Source organism: Aspergillus puulaauensis, chromosome 4, assembly GCF_016861865.1.
Source record: "Aspergillus puulaauensis MK2 DNA, chromosome 4, nearly complete sequence".
Taxonomy (NCBI): Eukaryota; Fungi; Ascomycota; class Eurotiomycetes; order Eurotiales; family Aspergillaceae; genus Aspergillus; species Aspergillus puulaauensis.
The window spans coordinates 3,578,062-3,601,924 of NC_054860.1; the positions used below are offsets into that span (position 1 = coordinate 3,578,062).

Here is a 23,863-nt window from a genome sequence, read left to right on the forward strand (position 1 = left end):
CTTCGTGTTCGGCTGTGGCGATGCGGGATCGTGTCGCTGACAGCAACTCGAACGTCCTTGTCGCTGCGAGCAGCCTGTTCTCTATGTCCTGGCATGTCTTCTAGCTTCTGTGCGGATTACTACTCTGTGCCTGCTAGGCCGCCATGGGTGTTCAAGGACTCTGGACTATTGTCCAACCTTGCGCTCGGCCCGTGAAACTCGAAACCCTCAACAGGAAGCGACTTGCTGTTGATGCGTCCATCTGGATCTATCAGTTTCTGAAAGCTGTTCGCGACAAGGAAGGAAATGCCCTCCGCAACTCACATATTGTCGGATTCTTCCGCCGAATATGTAAACTCCTGTACTTCGGAATCAAGCCCGTTTTCGTCTTTGACGGCGGCGCCCCCATCTTGAAGCGACAAACGATTGCGAATCGAAAGAAGAGACGCGAAGGCCGCAGGGAAGATGCAGTACAAACGGCAAGTAAGTTGCTTGCAGTGCAGCTGCAACGTACTGCGGAGCAAGAGGTAGCCAAGCGCAAGAGCCGGGGGAGGCAAGCGGAAGAGGAAGTCCCGGACAATCCGGTTTACGTCGAGGAGAATTTCATGACCGACAAACAAAAACAGCAGTCTCGGACATTCAAGAAGAAGGATGCCTACCATTTACCCGATATGCAGGTCTCACTTCAGGAAATGGGGGCGCCGAATGATCCGCGCATTATGTCACAAGAAGAGCTAGAAGAGTACGCGCGACAGTTTCACCGGGGCGAAGACATCAATCTTTATGATTTCTCTAAGATAGATTTTGACAGCCCTTTCTTCCTCAGTCTGCCAGCCACCGATCGTTACAACATCCTAAATGCCGCGAGGCTCAGAAGCCGGCTGCGTATGGGATACTCGAAGGAGCAGTTAGATCATATGTTTCCTGATCGCATGGCCTTTTCGAAATTTCAGATTGAGCGTGTAAAGGAAAGAAACGATCTCACCCAGCGCCTAATGAATATCAACGGCATGAATGATGATCTAGCGTTCTACAACTCTGGCCAGCGGATAGCAGGAGAACGTGGCAAGGAGTACGTGCTTGTCAAAGACAACTCGGTCGAAGGTGGCTGGGTATTAGGAGTTGTAGGTAATAAGGAGGGAAGTCAGCAAGAGAAGCCCATTGACGTCGACCAATACTTCCACCACGAGATCGTGCCTGAGGCGGAGGAGTCTTCCGACGAGGGAGGCTTCGAGGATGTGCCCATCGAGGGCCTAAACCGTCTTCCGAAACTCTCATTTCTTCAGCCAGGTGTACTTGACGATTCCTTGAGCCACGGTATTGATGATCAAAATGCAGATGCCGATTCTCTCTTTGTCCCAGACCACAACAGAGATGCTCAGCATAACCGTGCGATCACCGATGACATCTTTGAGGGTGCTGCACCAAGCGAAGATGAGGACCTTCAAAGGGCGATTGAGATGTCTCTACAGCCCACTGACCATATCGAGTACGATATGGACATGCCAGAAATACCAGTCAATCGCATTGCGTCTCCAATAGAATCAGCCAGTAAGACGGCAGTTGAACCTATGGAGGAAAGCGACGACGAGGTAGACTTTGCGGCAGCTTTAGTACAATCGAAAAGGACTGAGAAGGCGCCTGCTAAAGCTGTCCCAAGCCATTCTTTTGATGGGCCACTACCCTTTGAAACTCTGAAGCTCAAAAAGCCTTTTGACGAGAAGACATCGGAGCAGCAAGAAGTCGAGCCGGACGCAGGTGGATTTGAAAAGGCGTCATCTAAGGCCGTCAAAGAAAGCATCCCTCTGCCCCCTTGGTTCTCTGGGCAGCAGCAAAATCCTGAATTTATTGCCGACCGACACGATACTGAGGCTTTGAAAAACTATCGCGACACGGCCATGAAGCCGGATCATTTGTTTCTGAAGAACCATCGATTACCCGGTGTCATAGATGTCGATCAATTTCCTGAGAACAAAGTTATCAAACTTGATCCAGAAACCCCTGCTGAAGCCGACACTGGAACGGCCTCGTCACAGGTTACAGCACCGACAGAAGTGAAAGAAAGCCAAATGTCTCCAAAGCGGCAAGGGATACCATCAGCAGATGATAAACCTTCAAATCTGCTCGAACAAGCTGTCAAGTCAGAACAGGATGCTTATGAATGGGAAGCGACCGATGATGAGAAATCTGATCGGTCCCCATCGCCCGAATTCGAAAATATTATGATGCAGCCCAAAGAATCCGTCCACGATGGTAATGACGGGAATGCCGAGCGTTCTCCATCGCCCGAATTCGAAGATGTTGCAGTGCATCCTGAGGAGGCGGTACTCAATTCTCCGCTGCAACACCAGATTGAGCTCAACCAACCGATTGATATCGTCGAAGATGAAGGCTTCTCAGACCCAGAAGACGAAGAGCTCATGCGGCAGCTCGCGGCCGAGGGTGAGGAACATGTTCGGTTCGCCGCAACTCTGAACTCGGCATCACAAAACCAAGGTACATTCGATTACGAGCAAGAGCTCAAACAGCTTCGCACCCAGCAAAAGAAGGACCGCAGAGATGCGGACGAAGTGACACAGATCATGATCACAGAATGTCAGCAGTTGTTATCATTATTCGGAATACCGTATATCACCGCACCAATGGAGGCGGAAGCGCAGTGCGCTGAGTTGGTGTCCTTGGGGCTTGTGGATGGAATTATCACAGACGATAGTGATATCTTTCTGTTTGGTGGCACCCGTGTTTACAAGAACATGTTCAACCAGAGCAAGTACGTTGAGTGCTACCTTACTACAGACCTAGAGAAGGAGTACGCTCTGCATCGAAGGAAGCTGATCAGCTTCGCACATTTACTCGGAAGCGACTATACAGACGGGATTCCTGGGGTTGGCCCCGTGACAGCGCTAGAGATCCTGACAGAATTCGGGGCTCTTGAAGAATTCCGTGACTGGTGGACTCAGGTGCAGACAGGGGTCGACGTGTCAAGCGGTAGCCACGCGGCGTTCTACAAGAAATTCAGAAAGCAAGCGACGAAGATTTTCTTGCCACCCACGTTCCCAGACACGCGAGTAGATACCGCTTATCTGGAGCCAGAAGCGGACAGGGATCCGTCGACGTTCCAATGGGGCATACCCGATTTACATGGACTGCGAAACTTTCTAATGGCGACCATCGGTTGGAGCCAGGAAAGGACCGATGAAGTACTTGTGCCTGTCATTCGCGACATAAACCAAAGAGAAGAAGTGGGAACTCAAAGCAACATCACGGGTTTTTTTAATGGCCCTCAAGGAGCGGGAGCATTTGCGCCTCGAGTCCGGTCTGGCGGACAGAGCAGGATGGAGAAGGCGTTTAGTCGACTCCGACGAGAGGCTGAAGCTGGGTCAAACCCTAGCCAGGACCTGGACCATAATGATGTCGAAGCAAGCCCTAGGGATTCGGCTAAAAACCAGGCTACCCCCGGCCAGTCTCGTCGAAAGAGGAAGAGTAACAAGCGAGGGCGACCTGAACCACGAGTGGCCGCAGAGGACGGCGAGGGCAGCGGCCAGAGTGGTGACGATACGACCACCAAAAAAAGTAGAGGTCGCAAGGCAGCAAAGACCTGATTATGAATGAGTGAAGGGTTTTCATGCCCGTACAGGGTTATGTAATTAGTACTTGAGGTTGGTCACTTTTGGGGGTTGATGTTCGTCGAGACCCACCGTTCGTCACGGTTACCTACATGAAAGCCAAGTGTGCACTGTGCCACTCCACGAGCCGGATGGCTGGGTTGCGGATCGATCGCCCACTACGGATGCGAGATAGATTGCATTCTAATTAAGCTTAGCTTATCTATCATATTTGAACTGCAGATTCAATGATATTAAGGAATGTGCAGCATTCTTCCGTCCCACGTTCCTGTTCAGACAATAAGGCTTTATAGAAACCCAATTCAAATAAGAGGCCATCAAGCCCAATCCATACTTTGTAGACTACAAAAAGAAACGCTACTAGGTGTCCTGATTCCATGATTCCATCGTGAACAGATGATCTCATCTGGTTTTCGCTACTGAACCCCTTCAAGTTGCGCCCAACCAGCTCGATGACATCAGAGCGGGCCCGATGACGTCGCGGAAATTGCTTCCTTGAAGTTCCACATTCCCTGTGCTTAAAAGCTGTCGACCAGCTGTTCCCCTTGTCAGATCGCTCGGGATCCTCTCGAACGGAAGTAAATCATCCAATCCACCAGTCACGACGTGGTTCTGATTATCAGTGACTCCAATTGCTCCAGACCTCTTGTCCATCGACATTTTCTCTGCCTTTCCAGCCCTGGCAGACTTCTGCAGGCCTCCCATTGCCCCAGCCCCGTGACTTCCATATCGGGTTTAGCTCCCAGCTGAGTCTCGACGTCACTGACTCTCCTCCTTCTCCATCCACTCCCAGTCTTTCTCCCTGAACTTGATTCCCTCAAGGGAAAGGATTTTCCAGGCGTCATCAATTCAATTGCTTCATCTTTTTTCAATTCTTTCACTTGCATATCCGCTTGCAGTTTGTCCTTCCGCCGCGTCCCGGTGAAGCCTCCTGATAACACGTCACTTCTGCGCAAAGCGGCTTCAAGGAACTCTATTCCTCCAATCACTCGCACAATCCCCTCCTCTCTTTCATAGTCCGTCTTCTTTCATCCTTCGCCAATCGTCCTTTGCAGTCGAGTTTCAATTCGGACTACTTCAGCAATGCATCGTACATACTCTATGCGCCAGTCGCGTCTGCCGACTGCCTCCCAAATCGAAACTCCTCCACCACCGCTCTCCTCAACCAAGACGAACAGATGGATGGGCAAAGGTGGCTTTGGTGAGTCATTCTTTTTACACCCAACCTAACACCAAGGCGTTTTATGTAAAGGTCGCCATCAGACTAACAGTACTCATTCTCTAGGCCACGCCTTCCGCAAAAATGCCGCTGGCGCTTTCGGGCCTGACCTAGCGCGCAAGCTCTCCCAGCTCGTCAAGATGGAGAAGAATGTCATGCGCAGCATGGAGTTGGTCTCCAAGGAGCGTATGGAGACAGCAGTAAGCACTTCCGTTTGTATAGTGGGATAACATCAGTCAATGCTAACACAGAATTATTTAGCAACAACTCTCCATCTGGGGTGAGAACTGCGATGAAGATGTTTCGGATGTCACGGATAAGCTCGGCGTCTTGCTCTATGAAGTTGGAGAACTCGAAGATATGTATGTCGACCGCTACGACCAATACCGAGTTACCATCAAGAGCATCCGCAACATTGAGGCATCCGTACAGCCCAGCCGTGACCGTATGTCTATCCCCGAAAGTCTTCCGTTGTGAATGATACTAATATTCTCTTCAGGCAAGCAAAAGATTACCGACGAAATCGCGAAACTGAAGTACAAGGATCCAAACTCCCCTCGCATTGTCGTCCTGGAACAGGAACTTGTCCGCGCTGAAGCCGAGTCCCTCGTCGCCGAGGCTCAACTCTCCAACATTACTCGTGAGAAGCTCAAGGCAGCGTTCCAGTACCAGTTCGATGCTCTGCGTGAGCACTGCGAGAAGGTTGCCATGATTGCCGGCTACGGGAAACACCTTCTCGATCTCATCGATGACACCCCCGTCACCCCCGGTGAGACCCGCCAGGCGTACGACGGATATGATGCCAGCAAGGCCATCATTCAGGACTGCGAAGATGCCCTTGCCAACTGGGTCACCTCCAAGGCTACAGTCAAGTCCAGCCTGTCTCAACGTTCGCGTACGCTTTCTCAACGTCACCGGGAGAATGTCGCCAAGGGCCGTGAGAACGGTGTTGACCTAACAACTCAGGACCAGCCTTTGAGGGGTGACCGGGACTCATGGGTTGCCGCTGAGCAGCACCACAGCTACCACAACGGTGTAGAGGACGGCGAGGATGTCGGTAGCGATATCGGAGACATTCGTGGCCGCGAAGAAGAGCCAGTTGCCGTCTAAACGGAGTAATTTGAAACAAGTTGGAGCGCCAAAGGACACCAGCAAACGATACATTGGTTAAAATCCTTTGCGCTCTTGGATTCCCCTAATGCTACTGTACGAGATGACTCTTTGCTCCTTTCCTTGTTCGATCTCTTCAGGATTTCGGACCCGACGTTGGTGGTGGTGTTTTTTATCCTTATTTTGATTACTCGTTCTACTTACCCCATAAGTTTCGATAATACTTTTGACTTATTTATCCCTCTGGCAAATGCATGAACCGGCTCGAAATGGTATCAGTAATTTGACTGTGATTTCAGATCCAGCCGGTTGGTTGTTGCGTGCCTGAGCTGGGCAGGCTTGCGGTGCAGTGCGGTGGGATATCATATGATGAGAAGCATTGTCGAGGGTTCTGATTTATTTAATTATTACTTAGTGAGACCTAATGAATGTAATATTACTTGGGATTATGGCTTTAGTCGATGGAGTAGTGTGTACCAATATAGCTCTTGATGAGCCCACATAATATCTGACGCCTGCGTTACAGATGTATAATAATTTTAGCCCTTTTCACCTTGCAACTCCTTTACACATTCGAAGTTGCCACAGCCGCGTAAACTATTCGCGGCAATTGCCGCTGCAACTTCGATACGCCGCCGGTGCGGACGTCGAGCCAATGCCAGCTTTACGAGCTTTAAAGGCACGGTCAATGGGGTATTTATCCCTGTCTCAGGTCCCAATGAGGGCTAACCAACATGGACCGGCTTCAGTGGTGCCCCGCATAAGCTTCAGTTGCCAACCGTCAGCCTAAAGGTCAACCGATGACAAGATCAGGTCGAGTGGCGTACAAACAGTATCTCCCTTCGTTGGTTTAAGGTTTACGGTTAGTCGCCGATGTTTCTGCCGTTAGTTAATTAGTTAGCTTGTGCGGGTGCTTACTACTCGTCCCTTGCTGTTTGTGCACGGACTCGATAGAACATGAGCTAGGCCGGAATCATAAGGCACGGCAACCTTCTTGCTTCTGCTAATGCTGCCGTCCACAATTAGCTGGATCATCAATGGCCCTTGCTTGTTGATATAATCGACAGGTCCCATGGTATTACCCCGTCCTTGAGAAGATCAGTACACGGATGCAACTTGGTGGCATATGATGTGCAGCCATATCGTCCTTGTCAACCTTGCCTAGTAACTTGTCGTAGGTAGTTTGTTTAGGCAACGGGCACGTTCTTCGGTTCGTGAAATTGTGAGGTACGAATATCTCGGGGAATAACGGTACGGGGTGGTGGAGACGGGTTCCGCGGTACAGATATTCGCAATCAAATATGTACCAGAATACGGTCATCCTTCCTTAGAAGGGGCAACCGCTATTAGACGGCCTGAAGCGGGTAGAGAGATGGTCGGCAGGTATTAGAAACAGAGTCGGCTTGGTGAAATGAGGGGGCCTTATTATTGCAAGCACAGTATCTCGATTTATCCCTATTCTGTGCTTCACATCTGATTAGTAACGATAAATCCATAAAAGTACAGCAAGCCAATCTGGTACTTCCTGTTAAATCACTGGATAATTCGCTTTTCACATGGAATATCCACTTTTATCAGTTCCAGAGTGCTGACTGAGGTCCGCGTTCGCAGTAGGTAGATAATAATTTCCACGGCTTCGGGTATATTAAGCCCCAACATTCTGAGCAGTATCCCTGATATGGGTGGCTTATATGTATCGAGACACATGTGTAGCGTGATTGAATGAAGTGGATGTATCCCTGATGTTGTTGGGTTGTGTCAATCTGGCATGGTTTTTCTTTTCTTCAAAAACCGGAAGAAATCGTCAAAATATTAAAAGACAAATAACCGAATCACCCTTGGCAACCAAACCAAGAGCTATCGTGTCTTATCATGAAACATCCATCAGGTGAGGGAAGTCTGGCAAATTGAGAGGCCAAATCTGGTAACCCCTAAGCGGACGACATGGGTATCAGGTATGCGGAAGGGTAAAGTCGAAGCCTAGAAGAGATATTCTTAGGTTAATAATGCACTAGCATCACCAATTGCAGCATATATTCGGTTCAGAGGTAGACAGAATGAAGAAATGAGAGACAGTCACAGAATTCGCACATGTTGACTAAATTAAAGACAAAATGGAACATACCGACACATGATTGTGGAGGGGGCTAAGCAGGACACCAATGAAAGAGAGGCGAATACCGTTGACTCAGAGAAACAGATATATTGGGCAACCTGCCGTCAGAGCGTTAATCATGGGGAGAGGAATTCTGACAGCATAGCACGTCGGTCAGCGAGGAAAGCATGTCGTGTGCTTCTGGGCTTCAAGAGCAGGAGACCCAATGCAGGTTCGCGAGATCTGGTCGGTTCAATAGCAGTCGCCGAAAAGGTGCAGTCGATAGAAGGAGATATGGGTAGCGTCGGAGGGTGAGCGAGTCAGCTGAAGAGAGTTGGCGTCGTTGTGGGAGATAGAGACAGACGCCTCCACGCGATTGCCGGATTCAGCCTTCCATTAGCATCAGCCAGGAATAGGATCATTGATCATTGATCAACCACGATCACGGCGGCTGATCTCCATTGCTTCATCTAGGCCATCGATTCCGTCATTGTCCTCTACAGGCAGCCAAGGGTGTCTTTTACATCGATATCTCTCATTGTTAGCCCCGATGGCGCAATGGATGACCCAGTCTTGGCAATCTATGATATGTACTCCTGTACGTCTAGCTCAATGTATGCATGACTCTCGAAATAACACCCCTTGATGATGCGATGCAGTCTGAGTCAAGCTGCTTCTACGGTGTACATGTGAAGAAGGTGCAACACCTCCTGGCATTATCCATGAAAATATCAAGTCGGAAATGGTTCTGTAGATTGTTGTCATATCAACCCAAAAACGCAACCCAGCCAAAAACTCCGAAAGCAGCGTATATACCACACAAATGAAAGAGATGAGACCGGTTCCTGACCATATCGGATCGTATCCCCATTTCCCTCTGCCTAACCCCTATCAACATGACAACGCAGCAACGAAACCCTGCAACAGATCCCAGTAGATGTTCAACAAGTGAATGAATCGAGTATAACACAGCACGACTGTAGGAGATAGCACAAAACAAGAAAGGTCATTACATCGTCAGATCGCTCCACCTCCGATAGATGGCTCGTGGAGCCGAGTGCGAGCTAAGGAGTTCAGAATGATTCCAAGAGTACAAAAATCGCAATCCCAGGTATGAAGTACTTAAGAGAGCCGCAAAAGGAACAGAACAGGAAACGGACACAACCAAAACAGGCTAACAACACAAATAAAGCACTAAACTTCATTTTAATGCTTAGTTATCTGTGCCGACGCCCTTCTTTTTTGGCTGAATATGTTTTTGCCCGCTTCCGGCCACGGTGGTACTTTGGTGGCCCAATGACTCTGATGGAGGCGGCATGCGAGTAGATGTTGCTTCGTGTTTCTCAGTCAAGAGGTTCTTGAGCCATCGGTTCTCCATTTCAAGCTGTGCAACTCGCGCCTCAAGCGAGGCGTTCTTCTCGGTTGTCTCTCTGACAGTGCGCTCAAGCACTTGTTCGCGCTGTTTCTTCTTCATGCGAAATCGGGCGCTTGCAGCAGTGTTGCGACGTCGTCGGTCTTCCTCGGCAGCCCGACGAGAACCTTCTTCATGACCGAGTGCAGAAGCGATATGGTCTCCTGAGATCTGAGTGCTGTATTTGCCGTTGCCGATTTGGCCATTTGGAGGTGATATCGAGGATGACACGTCCGAAGGTGTCATAGCACCCGGCGCATGCCCTATCTCATCAGGCCCATATGAGATTGGAGGGTATAGAGGATAGGCCGAGTGTGAAAGCATGTGGTCGGGTACAGAATAGTTGATGGTCTTATCGCCGGCTGTTGAGAGTGTAAGTAAGCAAGATCGATGAAAGGCAAGAACGACTCGAGTGGCAAGCAGAATGAGAAAAGAAGACAAGAAGGAAGGGATTTATCGTTATCATAAAAAGGGCAGGATTATCAATAGGGACATTGCAACCCCAGAGGGACCTGGGGATGAGCAATGGAGCATGAGCCAGGGTATGGAAGCTTGGTGAGGGTCCGGTAATGAGAGGCCGCCGACGATGTCATAAATGTGATCGATTGCGTGATTGCATCGCCTTTACCAAAGTGGGATATTGGAAAAGCACAAAAAAGGGAACAATAAGACGGGTAATAAAAAGAAAATAAAATAAACCAAAATAAACGACGAAATCAACGGTATTGGTCGGTTCTTGCAAGGGAATTTGGGGGAATTAAACCACGTTTCCAACCAAGTGACACTCAAGGACACAGAGAGTCTACAACGCCCGGGCCAGGGGAGGCACGAGGGGAAACTGGAACAGGGTCGAAATAGCAAGCAGCCTAGCACACAGCAAACACCCAGGGGCTTGTTCCCCAGAAAAGGGACGCACAGCTCCTGGGATGTAACCCGAGAAATCGCAGCGGCAGTAGCTCTTGCACCATCCGACGTTGGATGAGCAAAGAATGCAAGGGAAGCGAACCAGGCAGCATAAAAATGGCGCAAAGAATGCAATTTGCGGCGTCATTCGAGCTCAGACTTACCATGATACGGATATCCTCGCACATCGATCGGGCTGTGGTCGTCCTCGAGGCTCTCATACGAACTGACGGACAAACCGCCCATTCCCTCGGTTGGATCGTAGGTCATGTTTAGGTTTGGGATATGAGACAAGCCAGCAGTGTCCGTGTCCAGAGAATATTGTCGACTCTTAGCAACGGCCGGGTCGTGTCGAGAGAGGAGGAAGTTGAAATTTTCAAGTTTCTCAAGGCTTGAGGCCGTCTGACGAGCGATTTGTTCATCTGACATACTGCCTGCAGGTGCTTTTTTAATAAGGCGCCTGCCTCTCCCCGGGCTCTGTTCGACCTCCGCTTTTTTTTTTTTTTTTTTCTAATCGCGGGACCCGGAGGTTTGATTTGATTGGAATAGATGATTTGGCAAAGAAGGATTGATTTACCAGCTGTGCACCCAAAATGCTTGGGTGGCTTGTCTTGGGGCGAGGAGGAATGGGGAATCGATGGTGACAGAACCGCGCAAATGTCGCCAGCCGATCAGCTGGGGCAGGGGCACAGAGGGAACCTGGGATTGACCAGAAATTCAAACCTTGTTGGGGCTGGAAGGAATTGGACGAGTTGGCTCAAAGATATCTGTTCAGAATCGGCCGGAGAGCATCCCATTCGCATAGCGCGGAATGAGCAGCCACGTACGCACGAGCACGAGAAGCGGATGCGAACCAGAGCCTGGACCAGCGTGGCCAACTTAGAGAGGGAGTCGCCAGTTACAGAAGGATATTTCCAGCAAAAAGACCGTGTATTTGCGAGGAGAGTTGACCCAAGACGGGAGGGCACGCAGTTGGGAGGCACAGCGCCGAAGCCGATCGTCTCACGCCTTCCTGCTAGTTGATGATCTGATATAATGGAGAAATGTCGTGATCGCTTGCTCTCATTCGTCCGTTCCCACTCCGGTTTGGACGTTGGCAGTGCGCTGTGGCAGGCGGGCAGTGGGAGGCTTGGGAGAGGAAGATAAATGCAGGGAACAAAACTGGCTCGTTGCTGGATTAATATTGATATCTGGAGGGCGAGGATCTCGTGGATCTCGATGGGCTTGATAAACATCATCAGGGGAGGAAAAGGAGACCTGCGACAGGGACGGCAAAAGACCGTACTGAAATCGTGTTACCACCCGCCGTTTGATACAATACCAGCATCGTACATATTTTTGGTTTGTTGTAACAAACATCTACTGGAGTAGATTAGTATCTGTTTTGTAATAATACAATCGCCTGTTAATAAACGGTCACATATACAACTCAATACCTCCGTGACACCGTCAACAGTCCCTTCGTTTCATTTCCTGCGCAAATCACGGCACTTAAAACGCGCGTTAAGCTACCGCTCTGGACGAGCCCACTGTGGAATTCAACTGGAAACATGCTTTCCCTTTCTAAGCTTCGCTTCCCCGCCCGCCTCAGTGGCTTGCCAAGTTACCTCGGTGCTGAAGACTAAATGAAGTATAGTTAATCAAAAAGAGGACGGAGTACTTTTGATGATGCTGCCCTCGCCATCCCGGATCCCAATCCTAGCGTGCCGGACAAGGTCTGAATAGCCTTGTAAGGTGCAACAAGCTCATGTCTTTGTCTGGCACTGATTCGGGCTTGGAACCTGAATCATGGCCACTCCTGGCCGAGTCCGTTCAGGAGTCAGGATTCAGGATTCAGGAAACAAGACTCCGGCAAACCCCATCCCCAGATTAGACGCCTGCATCGTGCATAAGGAGACTATCATTATTAATAGGCGCTGAGCCCTTGGATCTTCGGATTATCCCGCCCCCCAAACTGTCGGAGAAAAAGTAATAATGCTGTCTCAGTCTGAGCCTTTTTTGGCGAATTCGTTCGTAGTCCGTACTCCGGAGTTTGTACCCACCCACACTCTCCATCCCGTTCCGTGATGTCAACCCAGTATAACTACGGCGTTCTCCGTGTGCCTGACTGGCTACTCCATGAGTCCATAGTCTATAGTCCATCCTGCTACGGACTTGGATTGCTCAACGGCCAATGCTCCTAGATCATCCGTTCCCTGCCGGTGTCGTCATATCTCGAAAGTAAGACGGAACCTGGAACTGCTAAACACTCGAAATGGAATGTCGAGAGCAACAGTCTTATCTTATTGCTGCGTACTCGGAAAGAGAGACCGTCTTATCTTAGTTTCGCGTATTGACTGAGACTGGCTTCCTGTCATCGTAGCTCACCAGTTCTTTTACCTTTGCGGGTATGACGCGGGAATATGAGGCCTTCATTCGAGGGAAGCAGAATAAAAAGTCCAGAGAGGACATTCGAACTAGTAATTGTCATGACAAATTTTGAAATCACGAAAATGGTTCGCTTTGAGTATACGATGACTTTTTGTCAACCAAAAGATCGATTACATATAAATCATCCGTGCGCCAGTCCTGCTGCGAAATAAGAGTACGAATCAACGTGGCTTGCAAGATTATCGAATCCCACAAGTAATGTGGGTAGCCGAAGCAAGGGGGCTCCATGAGCCTCTCCCACGAGTTTCTTTGGTAGCGTTATACCTCTCCCTCGGCGCATCTTTCGTCCTGGCCTGGTTGTCCAATGCGCTCGGAAACTCGTTTGGTAGATTCGGTAGAGGCTCAGAACCAGTTATCACCGAAAGACATGGCCATTCTGATGAAATTCCCCGAGCGCCGTTGAGTTTCCTCCATCGTCGTTGTCATAATGGTTCCCCACGAAGCACGGATACGTTGTATGCTTGTCAAACCAAGGGTAAAACAAGCGGTCAAGACTCAAGCAGCCAAGCAGTTTGGCGCGACTGGCACGGCCAACAGGACCAAGTCTGGACTCTGGACTTCGAACCTGAGGTGATGGGTGGTTGGTTCCGGGTGGGTTTTCTCTCGGCGTGGAGCTCTCGGAGTCGGGTCGCAAAGGTCTGCGATCGGTCAAAGCAGAACAAGATGCTCAATATCAGATCGAAGAGACATGCTGATTCGATGCAGCCCGTTTCTTCTCGGATATAAACTCAATCTCCAGAAACTCGACAGACCTTGCTAAGTGCTGACAGCCCGCAGCCCAATGGCAATGAGTGTCAGCGCGTTAGATGCCGACATCCGAATTTTGCGGAGGCGCCATTACTAATCAGCGTCTTCCTCCGCCGCATCTCCAACCGCCGTTCGCTTGACTGATTTCAAAATCTCTTTCTTGTCACGCCATTCCTTCATCGAGACTTGGAAGTAGCGGCTTTTCGCGTGCAGAACTGCGCAAAAGGACCCAGCAGAGCCGCGTGGGCGCAGCGATCCACCCCTTTCGATTGCGATCTTGTCCGCATCACCGAACAGGAGCCTATCCCCATTCGAATCCTGGAGGCGCCAGTTTCGGGCCGGGTTGAGACTTGAGAGCTTAGAATTGGTGGCTGTCAAAATTACATCAAACACCATTGGTTAATCCAACTCCGCAGTTTTCCTATTGCAAACCTACCCCCCACGGCGCCCTCAGGCGCTGCGCAAGTTCACTTATGACACCATCTACCTCGTCTCTATTTTAGATGTGGAGTTATGCAACACTCGTTACTTGATGATAGTGTAACGCCTCTCCAGAGAATGCAGGATCATAAGCCTGCTGTGCTGGGGACTGCAAGACCCGGCAATAGCCATGATTCTAGATTCCGACGACGTAAACCACTGGTAAGCAGACCTCCTTGTCTGTTTTGCAAAGGCACTATAGTAAACACTCTTCGTTAGGCCTGTGAGATGTGCTACAAAAGGAAGATCAAGTGCGAATTCGATGATTCCAGCCAAACTTGTACCCAATGTATGCGCCGTAACTTGAACTGCAGGGCCCTCCCAGTGAAAGGGAAAAGGGACGGCAGTAAAAGGTATTTGCCCTGGAACGAGGTCTTTCTATTGTTCTGCTGGGTACTAAAACTAGATTAGATCTCGTTATGTTAAGACTCTAGAAGAGCGCCTGAAAAAGACCGAGTCTTTGCTCAGGTCTGCCGGGATATTGATTGATACAGCGGATTTCGGCAATCTCGGTGACGCTTCAGAGTCCGAAGTTGAATCTGATAGTGCTATGGAGGATGACAATGACACTACGGGACTTCGTCAGGATTTTGGTAGACGCGATGCTGAATCAGGAGGTGTACCATATCCTCACAATGTGTCTGCTGTGAAAGACCTGCCCACATCATTCGATTCCGATACTTCACCTAAATTATATGAGCGCAGGCGCCCGACCACACAGAAAAGTGGGCCACCAGTCTATAAAGCGGACAGGGGAAACTCGCTGTATTATGGTACGTCTACTACCAACTATTCTGTTCCTTACTTGAAGGTTTGTTGCTGACCTTGCATGCAGGACGGTCCACACCCCTTTCAATCTTGACCCGGGAAGGAGTCGAGTGGATCAAAAGCAGATCTGGCGAAGCAAATTCCCTCAACTCATTACTCTCAAACTCCAAGTTCGACAGTCCATGGGCCCACTGGCGGCCCGATGTATTCTACGACATCTTCTCTTCAAAGGTTTTCAAACCATTACCACCGCGGGCGGAAGTGTTCTCTCTCCTACGGGACTATTTTGAAACCGTGAACCTAATCTTCCCTCTATACCATGAGGACACATTCATGCAACTCGTCGAGTGGCAGTACACCCAGCAGACATGCGACGATGCCGCTCGGTGGGCTAGCATCAACATCATCCTCGCCCTAGCCTACGAATACCGTTTCTCAAATAGCCAGAAATCAGAAAAGGATAGGGAGAAAGCATGGCTTTATTACAAGAACGCTCTCTCCGTATTCCCCGAATTGGTACTACGACGAACAGACTTGCTTAGCGTGCAAGCCCTCCTGGGCATGGCACTGTTTCTCCGAGGAAACTCCGGCTCTCAGTCCACAGTACCCATTGTCACCGCAGCTATACGATCTTCGCACCGGATGGGGCTTCATCGTGAGATTTCTAGGCCTCACTTATCGCGATGTGAACAACAGCTGAGAAGGAATGTGTTCTGGATTGCTTACATCCTTGATCAAAGGTAAGATACCTCCGTTGCTTGCCGTTCTCTAGTTAACCGTTTCCTCGGCACAGCATATCTATCCGGTTAGGCAACGCGCCGACACAGCACTTCGATGATTTTGATGTTGAGTTTCCTTCTGACGAAACCGTTGACGGGCTCAAGATGGCGGACGATAAGGCATTCTTCCCCCAAATATGTCGCATTGCCGTGCTCAGAAGTCAAATATACAGTCAATGCTATTCGGCAAGGGCTCTAGAGAATAAATCTACAGCCTATATCTGCGAAACGATCCACAATCTACACAATGATCTCCAAGAATGGAAGAACAACAGCCAGTTCGACTCCTTGTTCAAACAGAGGGGTGCTGGAGAGGACTTTCTGGCCGGCTTTGCTTCGGCGGGACTTTTCTTACTTTATTACAACTCCTTGATTATGATCCATCGATTACCGCTGTTGATCAATGTCGTCTACCAGTCGCGCGCGGGTACCATACCAGATCCTGAAATCAGGATGATAATGAACCAGTCGTCTTCCTCGGCTGCGGTTTGCGTCCAAGCGGCGAGGGATACTCTGAAACTGGTGAATAACCTGCCGTGGGGGGATATCGCATGGATATGGTGAGATGCCAGCAAATCCAAAAACCAAAATGATCATCTTGCTAATCCCATGTTCTAGGTCTCTATTATACTACGTATTTTTAGCTGTGATGACAATATTCGCCAACATCCTTCGGAATAGTCAGCAACCAACTGCCAAAGACGATCTTCAGTCTCTAAACATGGCCGCGACGTTCTTCGCTACACTTGTTCCCGCTGATGGACCATGTAACTATGCAAGGTTTATGACTCGCATGAGCACGACATTTGAGCGCATTGCCCGGGTTGTTTTGGAACGAGAGCAAAAGACAATCAAACCTGGTCCAGATACAAAGAGCAAACTCTCCAAACCCGGCGCAGGCCCGCATCCACCTTCACAACAATTCTCTACCTCCGCACCCAACATCCTCTCTACGTCAACTACCACTGTAAACATACCCAACCTCGAGGGTTTACCTCCAATAAATTCAAGCGGCTACGTTGTTCGGGAGAGCCCCACGCCTAGCAGCCCACTCCCTGGGTCTACGAATACTAACAAGCCATTATCCCACAATCCTCCTCCCTCTAACCCTATCCGAACACCCAGAGAAGATCGGGAACACCCGTCAAATCGAAACATAAACCACTACCAACCCCAACCGACCTCCTTGCCGGCATCAACCATGAACATGGACATAAACGCAAATATCGACATGGCCTTCCCGCTCCCGGCTTTGGAAGAAACAACCTTCACTTTCCCGCAGCCAGAGCTATGGCAGATCCCGCTCACGGCAGACTGGGAGTTTGGATTCGGAGGTCACTTTTTGAGCAACATGTTCGGCCATCCCGGGAATATCAATCCCAGTGGCAGCGTCGGCGTTACCCAGGGACAGAATTATCTTTTCCAAGGCAGTGGTGATGCAAATGTTACGGGTCCGACCCCTACTACTGCTGCTACTGTGCCTGAGTCTTCGGTCCCTATGATGGGTGGCACAGGGGCAGCGGGGTATGGATATGGGAATGGGAACGGTAATGTTGATCGCGGAGGAGCGTCCAATACTCACCCCCCGACAATGTGGATGGATAGAAATTTTGGTGGTCCTGCATATTAGCAGATGGCATTAGGGCTTGACGAATATGCTACTATCAAATATAATAAATGCTTACGAACACAATTGACATCCCGGAACTTTATTTTCTTTTCCTTCCCTCTGTTTAGTGACCTGGTCTGGCCATCGTCTGACAAACTTAGACTTCTAACCACAATTCTCTGTTTCATGGGACCACATGCTGAACCGTTAGGCTCAACTCCCCGGCCAGGGATCACGTGTGAATCTCTCTCTCCGTTGATATTACGTCGATAATGGCCCCTCCATTCCCTTCTCATCCATTCGCAGCACTATGGGCTGGCCTGTCTCTTTATCAAAACACACTTTGTTCTGGGGTCGGAAAAGTCCACCAGCTCCCCCCAGGCAACCCTCCCGGTTGGAAGTGCTGCCGCCGGAACTCGTGCTGTGCATTACAGACCTTCTGGAGAAGCCTGATATTGTCTGCTTGGGCTTGTGTAGCCACCATCTACTTGACGTTATCGGCAAACAATGTCTGTCCGTGACCGAAAGGGACAATCCACTAAAGCCAGCAATCCTGATGAGAATAGACCCTGATCTGCCACATCTATTTTACTGTGCCTACTGCACGAAGCTACATCGGATTAAAGACGTCCCACATCCAACATTGCGTTCAAAAAAGATCTGTCACCCCTGTCCCGATATGGAGTTACCGTTCTCACGCGGGCTGTATATACCTGAGAATCTCTGGACAATTTTCGGCGGCCGGTTTGCCCCAATACTATATGCTTTCCGACACTGCCATTTAGCAGTCGTGATGAAGAATCACTATCATGGGTACCGTTATACAACACAGGACTTTACAGTTAAGTCGTTGTCATATCTAGCAGTTGAGAATTCAGTGCTAGATCGAGCGATTGCTACACTATTATCTGTGGAAGGGCGGGTCTGCTCGCTAGAGCAAAATTGTTCGACACTAGTCCTCCAGACACAACAGTGGGTTCTGTTTCATGATAAACCTGGGATTGATGATATGTTCAAAAGGTTGGGTTGGGTGTCCATTTGTCGCCATAAAGAAATAAGAAGCTTTAACGCCAGCGAGGTTTGTGAAGTTTGTTCAACCATTCCAAGCTGGCATTGTTATGAACCTGAGATTTTATGCTGTTCAAGATGTAGCAATGAGTCCCAAATTAACATCCGGGACTGTGGAACAGATGGAACGGCAGTTGTACTCACAAGGTGGTTGGATATGGGTGCTGGCTTGGATATCAACGAACCAAAGTGGCAACAAAAGATAACTTGTGATGTCGCGGGATGCGGTTGGGAAACGAAATGCTCAGGGGATCTTTCTCGGTTGTTTCAGGATGCTGCAGACCCTGCACAGCGAGAGGATACTGATCTAACAGACCGCAACCAGGCCTACTTGGTACGGAAACGGCGCCGTCACTTCTTACCCGGGTGTCCCCAAAATTAGGTGGCCATTTGTGCCAGTGGAAACCTTAGTATAATGATAGCAGTTGCAATTTCATCTGATTTGGTATCTGGATCTCAAAAAATAAAGGGCAACACATGGCATGGCCGTAACCCCATCGCAACACAATCCGGAACTCCCGCTCAATAATCGCGAGTCGAAAAAGAAAAAAAAAAAAAAACAGAAAACAGTAAAAGGATAATCAAAAAGGACAAGCATAACCAGATTAAAACACCTTGCCGGAAAGCATTTGAACCGCCTTGCTCCAGACGCCGTCGCCGAGTTTAGCGCCAGATTTGTTATGTCCTCTCAGCTCCTTGCTAAGGACACTTCGCATCTCCTTTTCAGACAAGCCAGTGCTGTTGTCTGTTCCGAAGCCGTAGATTTTGCTGGCGAGCACTTCGGTCTGGATGTCCAGGGCGCCAATTTCGTTCTCGTCTTTGCTCTCCGAGATACGCGTCGTCACAGCAAAGTCGACATCGATTCTGCTCTTGTTTATGCTCTGGTGCGACTTCGCGGTGGCAGAGTCAGAGGAAAGACCGGTTCCAAGCAGAGTACATCTTGCCCTGAGGGAGGGGTTTTCCTTCTTGTCTGCGAGTTGAAGGTTAGTCACGCCGTGGAACCCGAGCATACGGGCTTCCTCCTCCACGTTTGATGCCAGATCCCAGGCCTCTGATATGAAGCGTAAAAGTTGCTTTGATGTGATTTTTGACTGATTGATCCGGGCGACGTGAGCCTGGAGGGATTTGAGGATGAGTAATGAGACGGGTGAGAGCCGATGTGCCCGTGCGTTCGACTTCATCTCGTTACCGGGGCAGTAACTCAGTTCAATCAGTGTATCAGATTTCGAGTTGGGCAAAGAAACCTTGTTGCTGTCAATATGTAACGACCCTGGGTAAAACTTCAATTGGAGCTGATGTTGGTAAGACATGGTCACCACCGGACCTGCCTCCGACTCCGTAGAAGATGCGGAACTGATAGACCATCCGGTCTGTTGCTCAATGCGGTGAACGGAGTCTGTCATCCAAGTTAGCATTACAATCAACAACACAAACGAGGTAGATGATTGGCAGAACATACCCTTCAGTTCACGGATCTCCTTGGCGCTCCATCCACGGCATTCTTCCTTTACCCTCTCCGCTTCTTGAATTTGGGCAGTAAACTCCGTCTTCAGCTCTGCTCCTGTTTCAATGGTACCTGTCTTGTCTTGGACTTCGGTTTGCAGTTCTTGAAGCAGCTTCTTCTTGGACTCAATCTCTTCCTCTATGTCTGTGAGCTTGCCCCTTGCAGCCCAGAGTTCATCTTGGTCGCAATTCTCTAGTTCATCCGCCAACTGCTGAAGGTGCGTAGCTTCTTGCTCGAGCGATGAATGTTTGGTGGACAGCGCAGGAACTGAGTCACTGAAAAGCGCTTCATGTTTGGATAGGAGCTCGTCGTCCCCTTTCATTTCCTCCAAGTGCCGGTCCAGGCCTTCCTTGAGACCTTCAAGAAGCTTCATGCGCCACTCGTACCAAGTAGCTTTGCTCAACAGCCTGGTATGAGTTTTCACGTTTCGGAATTGGTTATCCATCAACGACCTGATATCAGGCGCTGCGGTCATATATTCTCGGAATAGAGGCGGGTTGTCGGCATATGTTTCGCTCTCGATAGATCGAATTATCTGTCTGCCTTCGGAAATATAAGATTTCAACTCGCGGCATGACTAGCAATTGTTAGTGTAAGGGACTTCTTTATACAACAGGGCCACTTACATGCTGATACAACTCCAACATTGGCACGGTACAAAACCCAGCTGCCACGCATTCGTCGAAGTTAGAAGCACTAGACTTCCCATTGCCCTCAAGAGACAATCTAGCCGTCCTTTTGCTGATGCTATCCGGTGCGGTGGTGTGTCGTCTCTTAGTGGTCGTAAGCTCCATGAAATGGATGTTTGTCATATTCAAGAAGTCCTGCAGCTGGATTGGTTCGAACTCTGGTTCCATACTCTCAGCTTCACCTTCTTCAGCCCCAACCTTATCAGCTGAAGGCGAGGGAGCCGGCTGGTCAGGATCCAGAATAGACACACCCCTTGGCTCATGAATGGGTGTCGTGCTGGCCTTGGTGGGTGATACTTCCAACGTCTTACGAGCCGGTGAACGAGCTGCGCGGCCGACTGTCTCTTCTTTAGTTGGAGGAGGCGGGAGCTTCACACTTTTAACAGGGCTCATATCCTCGCGACGTCTCAATCGCTTCGGGGTGTTCTGGACCTCGTCTTCATCTTCCAAGTCCAATTCTGCCGGGCGCTTGCCGAGAAGTCCTCGTGCAGCTCCAACATGAAGACTCTTGCGGCCACGGACCTTATTCTTCTTCGGCGTCAGGCTTGAAATCATATCTCTTAAGCTTGCGGTGGGATCCTGGTTACTGGGAGGTTGAATATGACCGTCTTCTCGGATCTCTTCTTCCTCCCGTTCTCGGTCAACCTCCTCTTGAAGTTTGATGGGATCTTCAAAGCGCACCCCCTGAGGTACTTTGTCCTGCGGAACAAAATCCCCGGCCTCTTCACCGATCGATCGTCGTTTGTCAAGCATGGCTGCGACTTTTGGAGACCCGAGCCCTTCTTTGTCAATCCCAAGGCCAGATGAACGCCTCGAACCTGGGGGTCGAAGGACAAATAAAGGAGCAGATTCACCCGACGCACTATTACCAAAAAGACTTCTACGGCCAGGAGATTTCCTTTGGCTGTCGGAAACCTGGAGTTCAGGCTGGAAAAGCTTCTTGGACGATGCGCTGCGACGACCCGCACTCCGCGTTTGCGGTGCCTCTCCGGGAGTGGAGGGCTGGCCTTCCACTGTCAACTGCGCTGCGGGGCCTGAAGCATTCTTGCTGGGTGACTCTTGAGGTGTCATTGATGTTGGTGTCGTTGGTGTCGTACGGCCTGTGCTTTGCCTTGTACGTCTTGACCTCACGCTAGCCAGACTAGGGCTGCCACTTTCTGAGGCGACAGCAGCAACGTGGAAAGCTGCACGCGACTTTGCTGGAGACTTAGATGACGCCTTTGCTGGAGACTTAGATGGTGATTTTGATGGCGATTTAGACGGTGACTTGGACGGCGATTTATTCGGGGATGCTCGAACCGTTTCCTGAAAAGGAGAACTTCCTTGTTGCGAGTCTACCTTGTCTGGGCTCGCGGCATCCGGTATCAATATTTTCCCCATTGCCGCAGTGAAATCCATGCCTGCCGTCTGGTCTCCATCAACAGATTCAGTTTGCTCCTGGATAGGCGGAAGTATACCCCCAACCGCCCCCGTCATTTCCATATCGTCATCTTCCATTTCGTCTTCCGCGGCATCCCATTCAGAGTCTTGTCGGCTCTGGTTCGGAGTGGCATCGTTCTCATCAACATTTTGAGCGTCAGTTCCTTTATTTAAAACCCCTCCGACAACAGAGGTAAATTCCATTGTCATCTCCTCGTCATTTTCGGCCACGCTATCAGCACCTATAGACTTCGCCGGAGAAACAGGCTGAGCGATACCTCCCACAACGTTAGTGAGCTCCATAGTTTGTTCCTCGTAGTTCGTCTGCCCGCCAATTGACTGACGCTGGCCTATGGAGCGACGGCTGTTGGGAACGATGCGGCCAATGGCATTCGTTACGTCCATGCTCATGTCCTCATCGCCATCATCACTTGCTGTTTCCGAGAAGCCACCGTCTAAAGGCTTTGAAGGGTCGACGTTCTCCTGGTCGTGCCGGGCGCTGAGGTCATCCCAATCGAAGCTTTGCCTCTGTCCCTTCTTAATCCAAGGCTGGAACGCGCCAGTGATTTCCTGATCAGCAATCTCCATAGAGACTTCCTCGTCGTTCTCGTTGTCGATACTCCTAGTTCCTGCCTCTCGGGCAGCTTGTCGCAAGGCATCGTTCAGGCGATCAGTTCCGGTAGCTGATTCGGACCCATCTGTTTGGGTGGTCACCCCAGAGTGCACAGACATATCGTCCATGCTCATCGCAGTGCTTTCTCCATCAAAGCCGGAACCAGCCAAACTATCATCATCGTCCTCATCGTCATCGTCCCTGGCAATGGAATGCAGACCCGTGTCTTCACTGTTCTCACTGCCACTGAACGGACTGGAAAACTCCTGGGAGGATCCTATCCCATCATAGCCGCCACCCAAGGGTCGATTCCTCAGCTGTTCCAAGTCTGGGTATTGCACGGGCGAGAAAGCGATGTCGGACTCTGCGTCGTTTTCAGGCGAGCTTGACGGGTCACTTTGTTTAGGCGTAGGTGCAGGCTGCTGGTTCTGCGCATTTGCTAATGAAGACGCGCGTCTAGTAGAGTTTGAGGTAGATGAAGAAGTCGAGTCGTCAGGTATTTCCACCACGTTCCATGTATGCAATGTCGCCTCGGGTGCAAAGGATACACGACGGTTGGCTTGAGATCAGTTAGTAAACCACAGCGAGATCTCAGATACAAACAGTTAACTCACCCATCGACTTCCGCCGAGCTTCCCTGTGCTCCAATGCCGCTTTTCTCTCTCGCGCGCGTCTCTCCTTCTCCTCCTGTTCCCTTGCAGCGGCCATTTCATCACGAATTGTAGAAGCGTTGAAAGTGTCGAATGGGTTCGTTTGATCGTCAGGGTTAGCAGATGATTTTTGGGCTGGAGTATCAAAGTCGATCAAAAGTCCCTCTTGGGTTGAACTGTTGGTGTTGTCTTGTTCGCTTGCTCCGCGGGACGGTGTTTTTCTGCGCGTTTCTTCAAAGGTAGGAATGTTTCGTACTGGCGAAACAGGGGCTGTTGGCTTGAGGATTGACTTCAGAGGTACCACTGCCGCAGACTATACAAAGATGAGCATTATTGGCTTCACGGAGGCAACACTGTATCGCGGGGTTGAGTGAGCTAATTACCTTGCGTCGGTTTCCATTCGAGGCTTGAAGTGCATCCAAACCGCCAGGTCCCAAACTTTTGCTACGGGACTTCTTGTCCTTCCCTGCTGTCACTTGCTGACCAAAAAGTGGCCCTCCAGCGCCGATATCTGTCGTCGCATTCTCCTTATCCCCTCCAGATGTCAACCTCGATCGGGGCACATGGGCGATAGAACGACGAGATCGCGGACGGGTTGAGCCCGCGGTGTCACCTCTGGACGCCATTGAGGAATATTCCGCTCATGGACGAGTCCAGCAGGACAGGGGATTTCCGGTAGTCTAGAATGTATTGCAATGAAGCCGTGATCATCCCCGTCGTCTACAAGGAGCGCGTCACCCGGGCGGATAGTCATGTGATGTCGA

General features: G+C 50.0%; 7 protein-coding genes across 7 annotated transcripts; 4 read left to right on the plus strand and 3 right to left on the minus strand.

Moving 5' to 3' along the window:
• Nucleotides 1–143: 143 nt before the first annotated feature.
• RAD2 (ssDNA endodeoxyribonuclease RAD2) lies at nt 144–3,581 on the plus strand (the record flags this gene model as incomplete). Its single annotated transcript, XM_041704549.1, has 1 exon — nt 144–3,581. The coding sequence occupies one exon, from the start codon at nt 144–146 to the stop codon at nt 3,579–3,581; it is 3,438 nt and encodes a 1,145-aa protein (XP_041557124.1).
• Nucleotides 3,582–4,688: 1,107 nt separating this feature from the next.
• On the plus strand, nt 4,689–5,934 carry PIL1 (Eisosome component PIL1/LSP1 family protein; the record flags this gene model as incomplete). The annotated part of the gene is made up of 4 exons (XM_041704550.1): nt 4,689–4,806; nt 4,891–5,024; nt 5,086–5,269; nt 5,324–5,934. 4 exons carry the CDS (start codon nt 4,689–4,691, stop codon nt 5,932–5,934), a joined length of 1,047 nt encoding a protein of 348 aa, XP_041557125.1.
• Nucleotides 5,935–9,242: 3,308 nt separating this feature from the next.
• Nucleotides 9,243–10,772, minus strand: APUU_41376A (bZIP transcription factor; the record flags this gene model as incomplete). Its single annotated transcript, XM_041704552.1, has 2 exons — nt 9,243–9,802; nt 10,508–10,772. The coding sequence occupies 2 exons, from the start codon at nt 10,770–10,772 to the stop codon at nt 9,243–9,245; spliced, it is 825 nt and encodes a 274-aa protein (XP_041557126.1).
• Nucleotides 10,773–12,971: 2,199 nt separating this feature from the next.
• Nucleotides 12,972–13,499, plus strand: APUU_41377S (uncharacterized protein; the record flags this gene model as incomplete). The annotated part of the gene is made up of 1 exon (XM_041704553.1): nt 12,972–13,499. One exon carries the CDS (start codon nt 12,972–12,974, stop codon nt 13,497–13,499), a length of 528 nt encoding a protein of 175 aa, XP_041557127.1.
• A 114-nt stretch (nt 13,500–13,613) lies between these two features.
• On the minus strand, nt 13,614–13,916 carry APUU_41378A (uncharacterized protein; the record flags this gene model as incomplete). The annotated part of the gene is made up of 1 exon (XM_041704554.1): nt 13,614–13,916. The coding sequence occupies one exon, from the start codon at nt 13,914–13,916 to the stop codon at nt 13,614–13,616; it is 303 nt and encodes a 100-aa protein (XP_041557128.1).
• A 162-nt stretch (nt 13,917–14,078) lies between these two features.
• On the plus strand, nt 14,079–17,177 carry APUU_41379S (transcription factor domain-containing protein; the record flags this gene model as incomplete). The annotated part of the gene is made up of 6 exons (XM_041704555.1): nt 14,079–14,162; nt 14,220–14,353; nt 14,412–14,773; nt 14,836–15,508; nt 15,562–16,107; nt 16,166–17,177. The coding sequence occupies 6 exons, from the start codon at nt 14,079–14,081 to the stop codon at nt 17,175–17,177; spliced, it is 2,811 nt and encodes a 936-aa protein (XP_041557129.1).
• A 1,652-nt stretch (nt 17,178–18,829) lies between these two features.
• APUU_41380A (kinetochore-microtubule binding complex subunit SPC105) lies at nt 18,830–23,725 on the minus strand (the record flags this gene model as incomplete). Its single annotated transcript, XM_041704556.1, has 5 exons — nt 18,830–19,620; nt 19,684–20,305; nt 20,355–23,008; nt 23,064–23,412; nt 23,483–23,725. 5 exons carry the CDS (start codon nt 23,723–23,725, stop codon nt 18,830–18,832), a joined length of 4,659 nt encoding a protein of 1,552 aa, XP_041557130.1.
• Between the last annotated feature and the right edge of the window lie 138 nt (nt 23,726–23,863).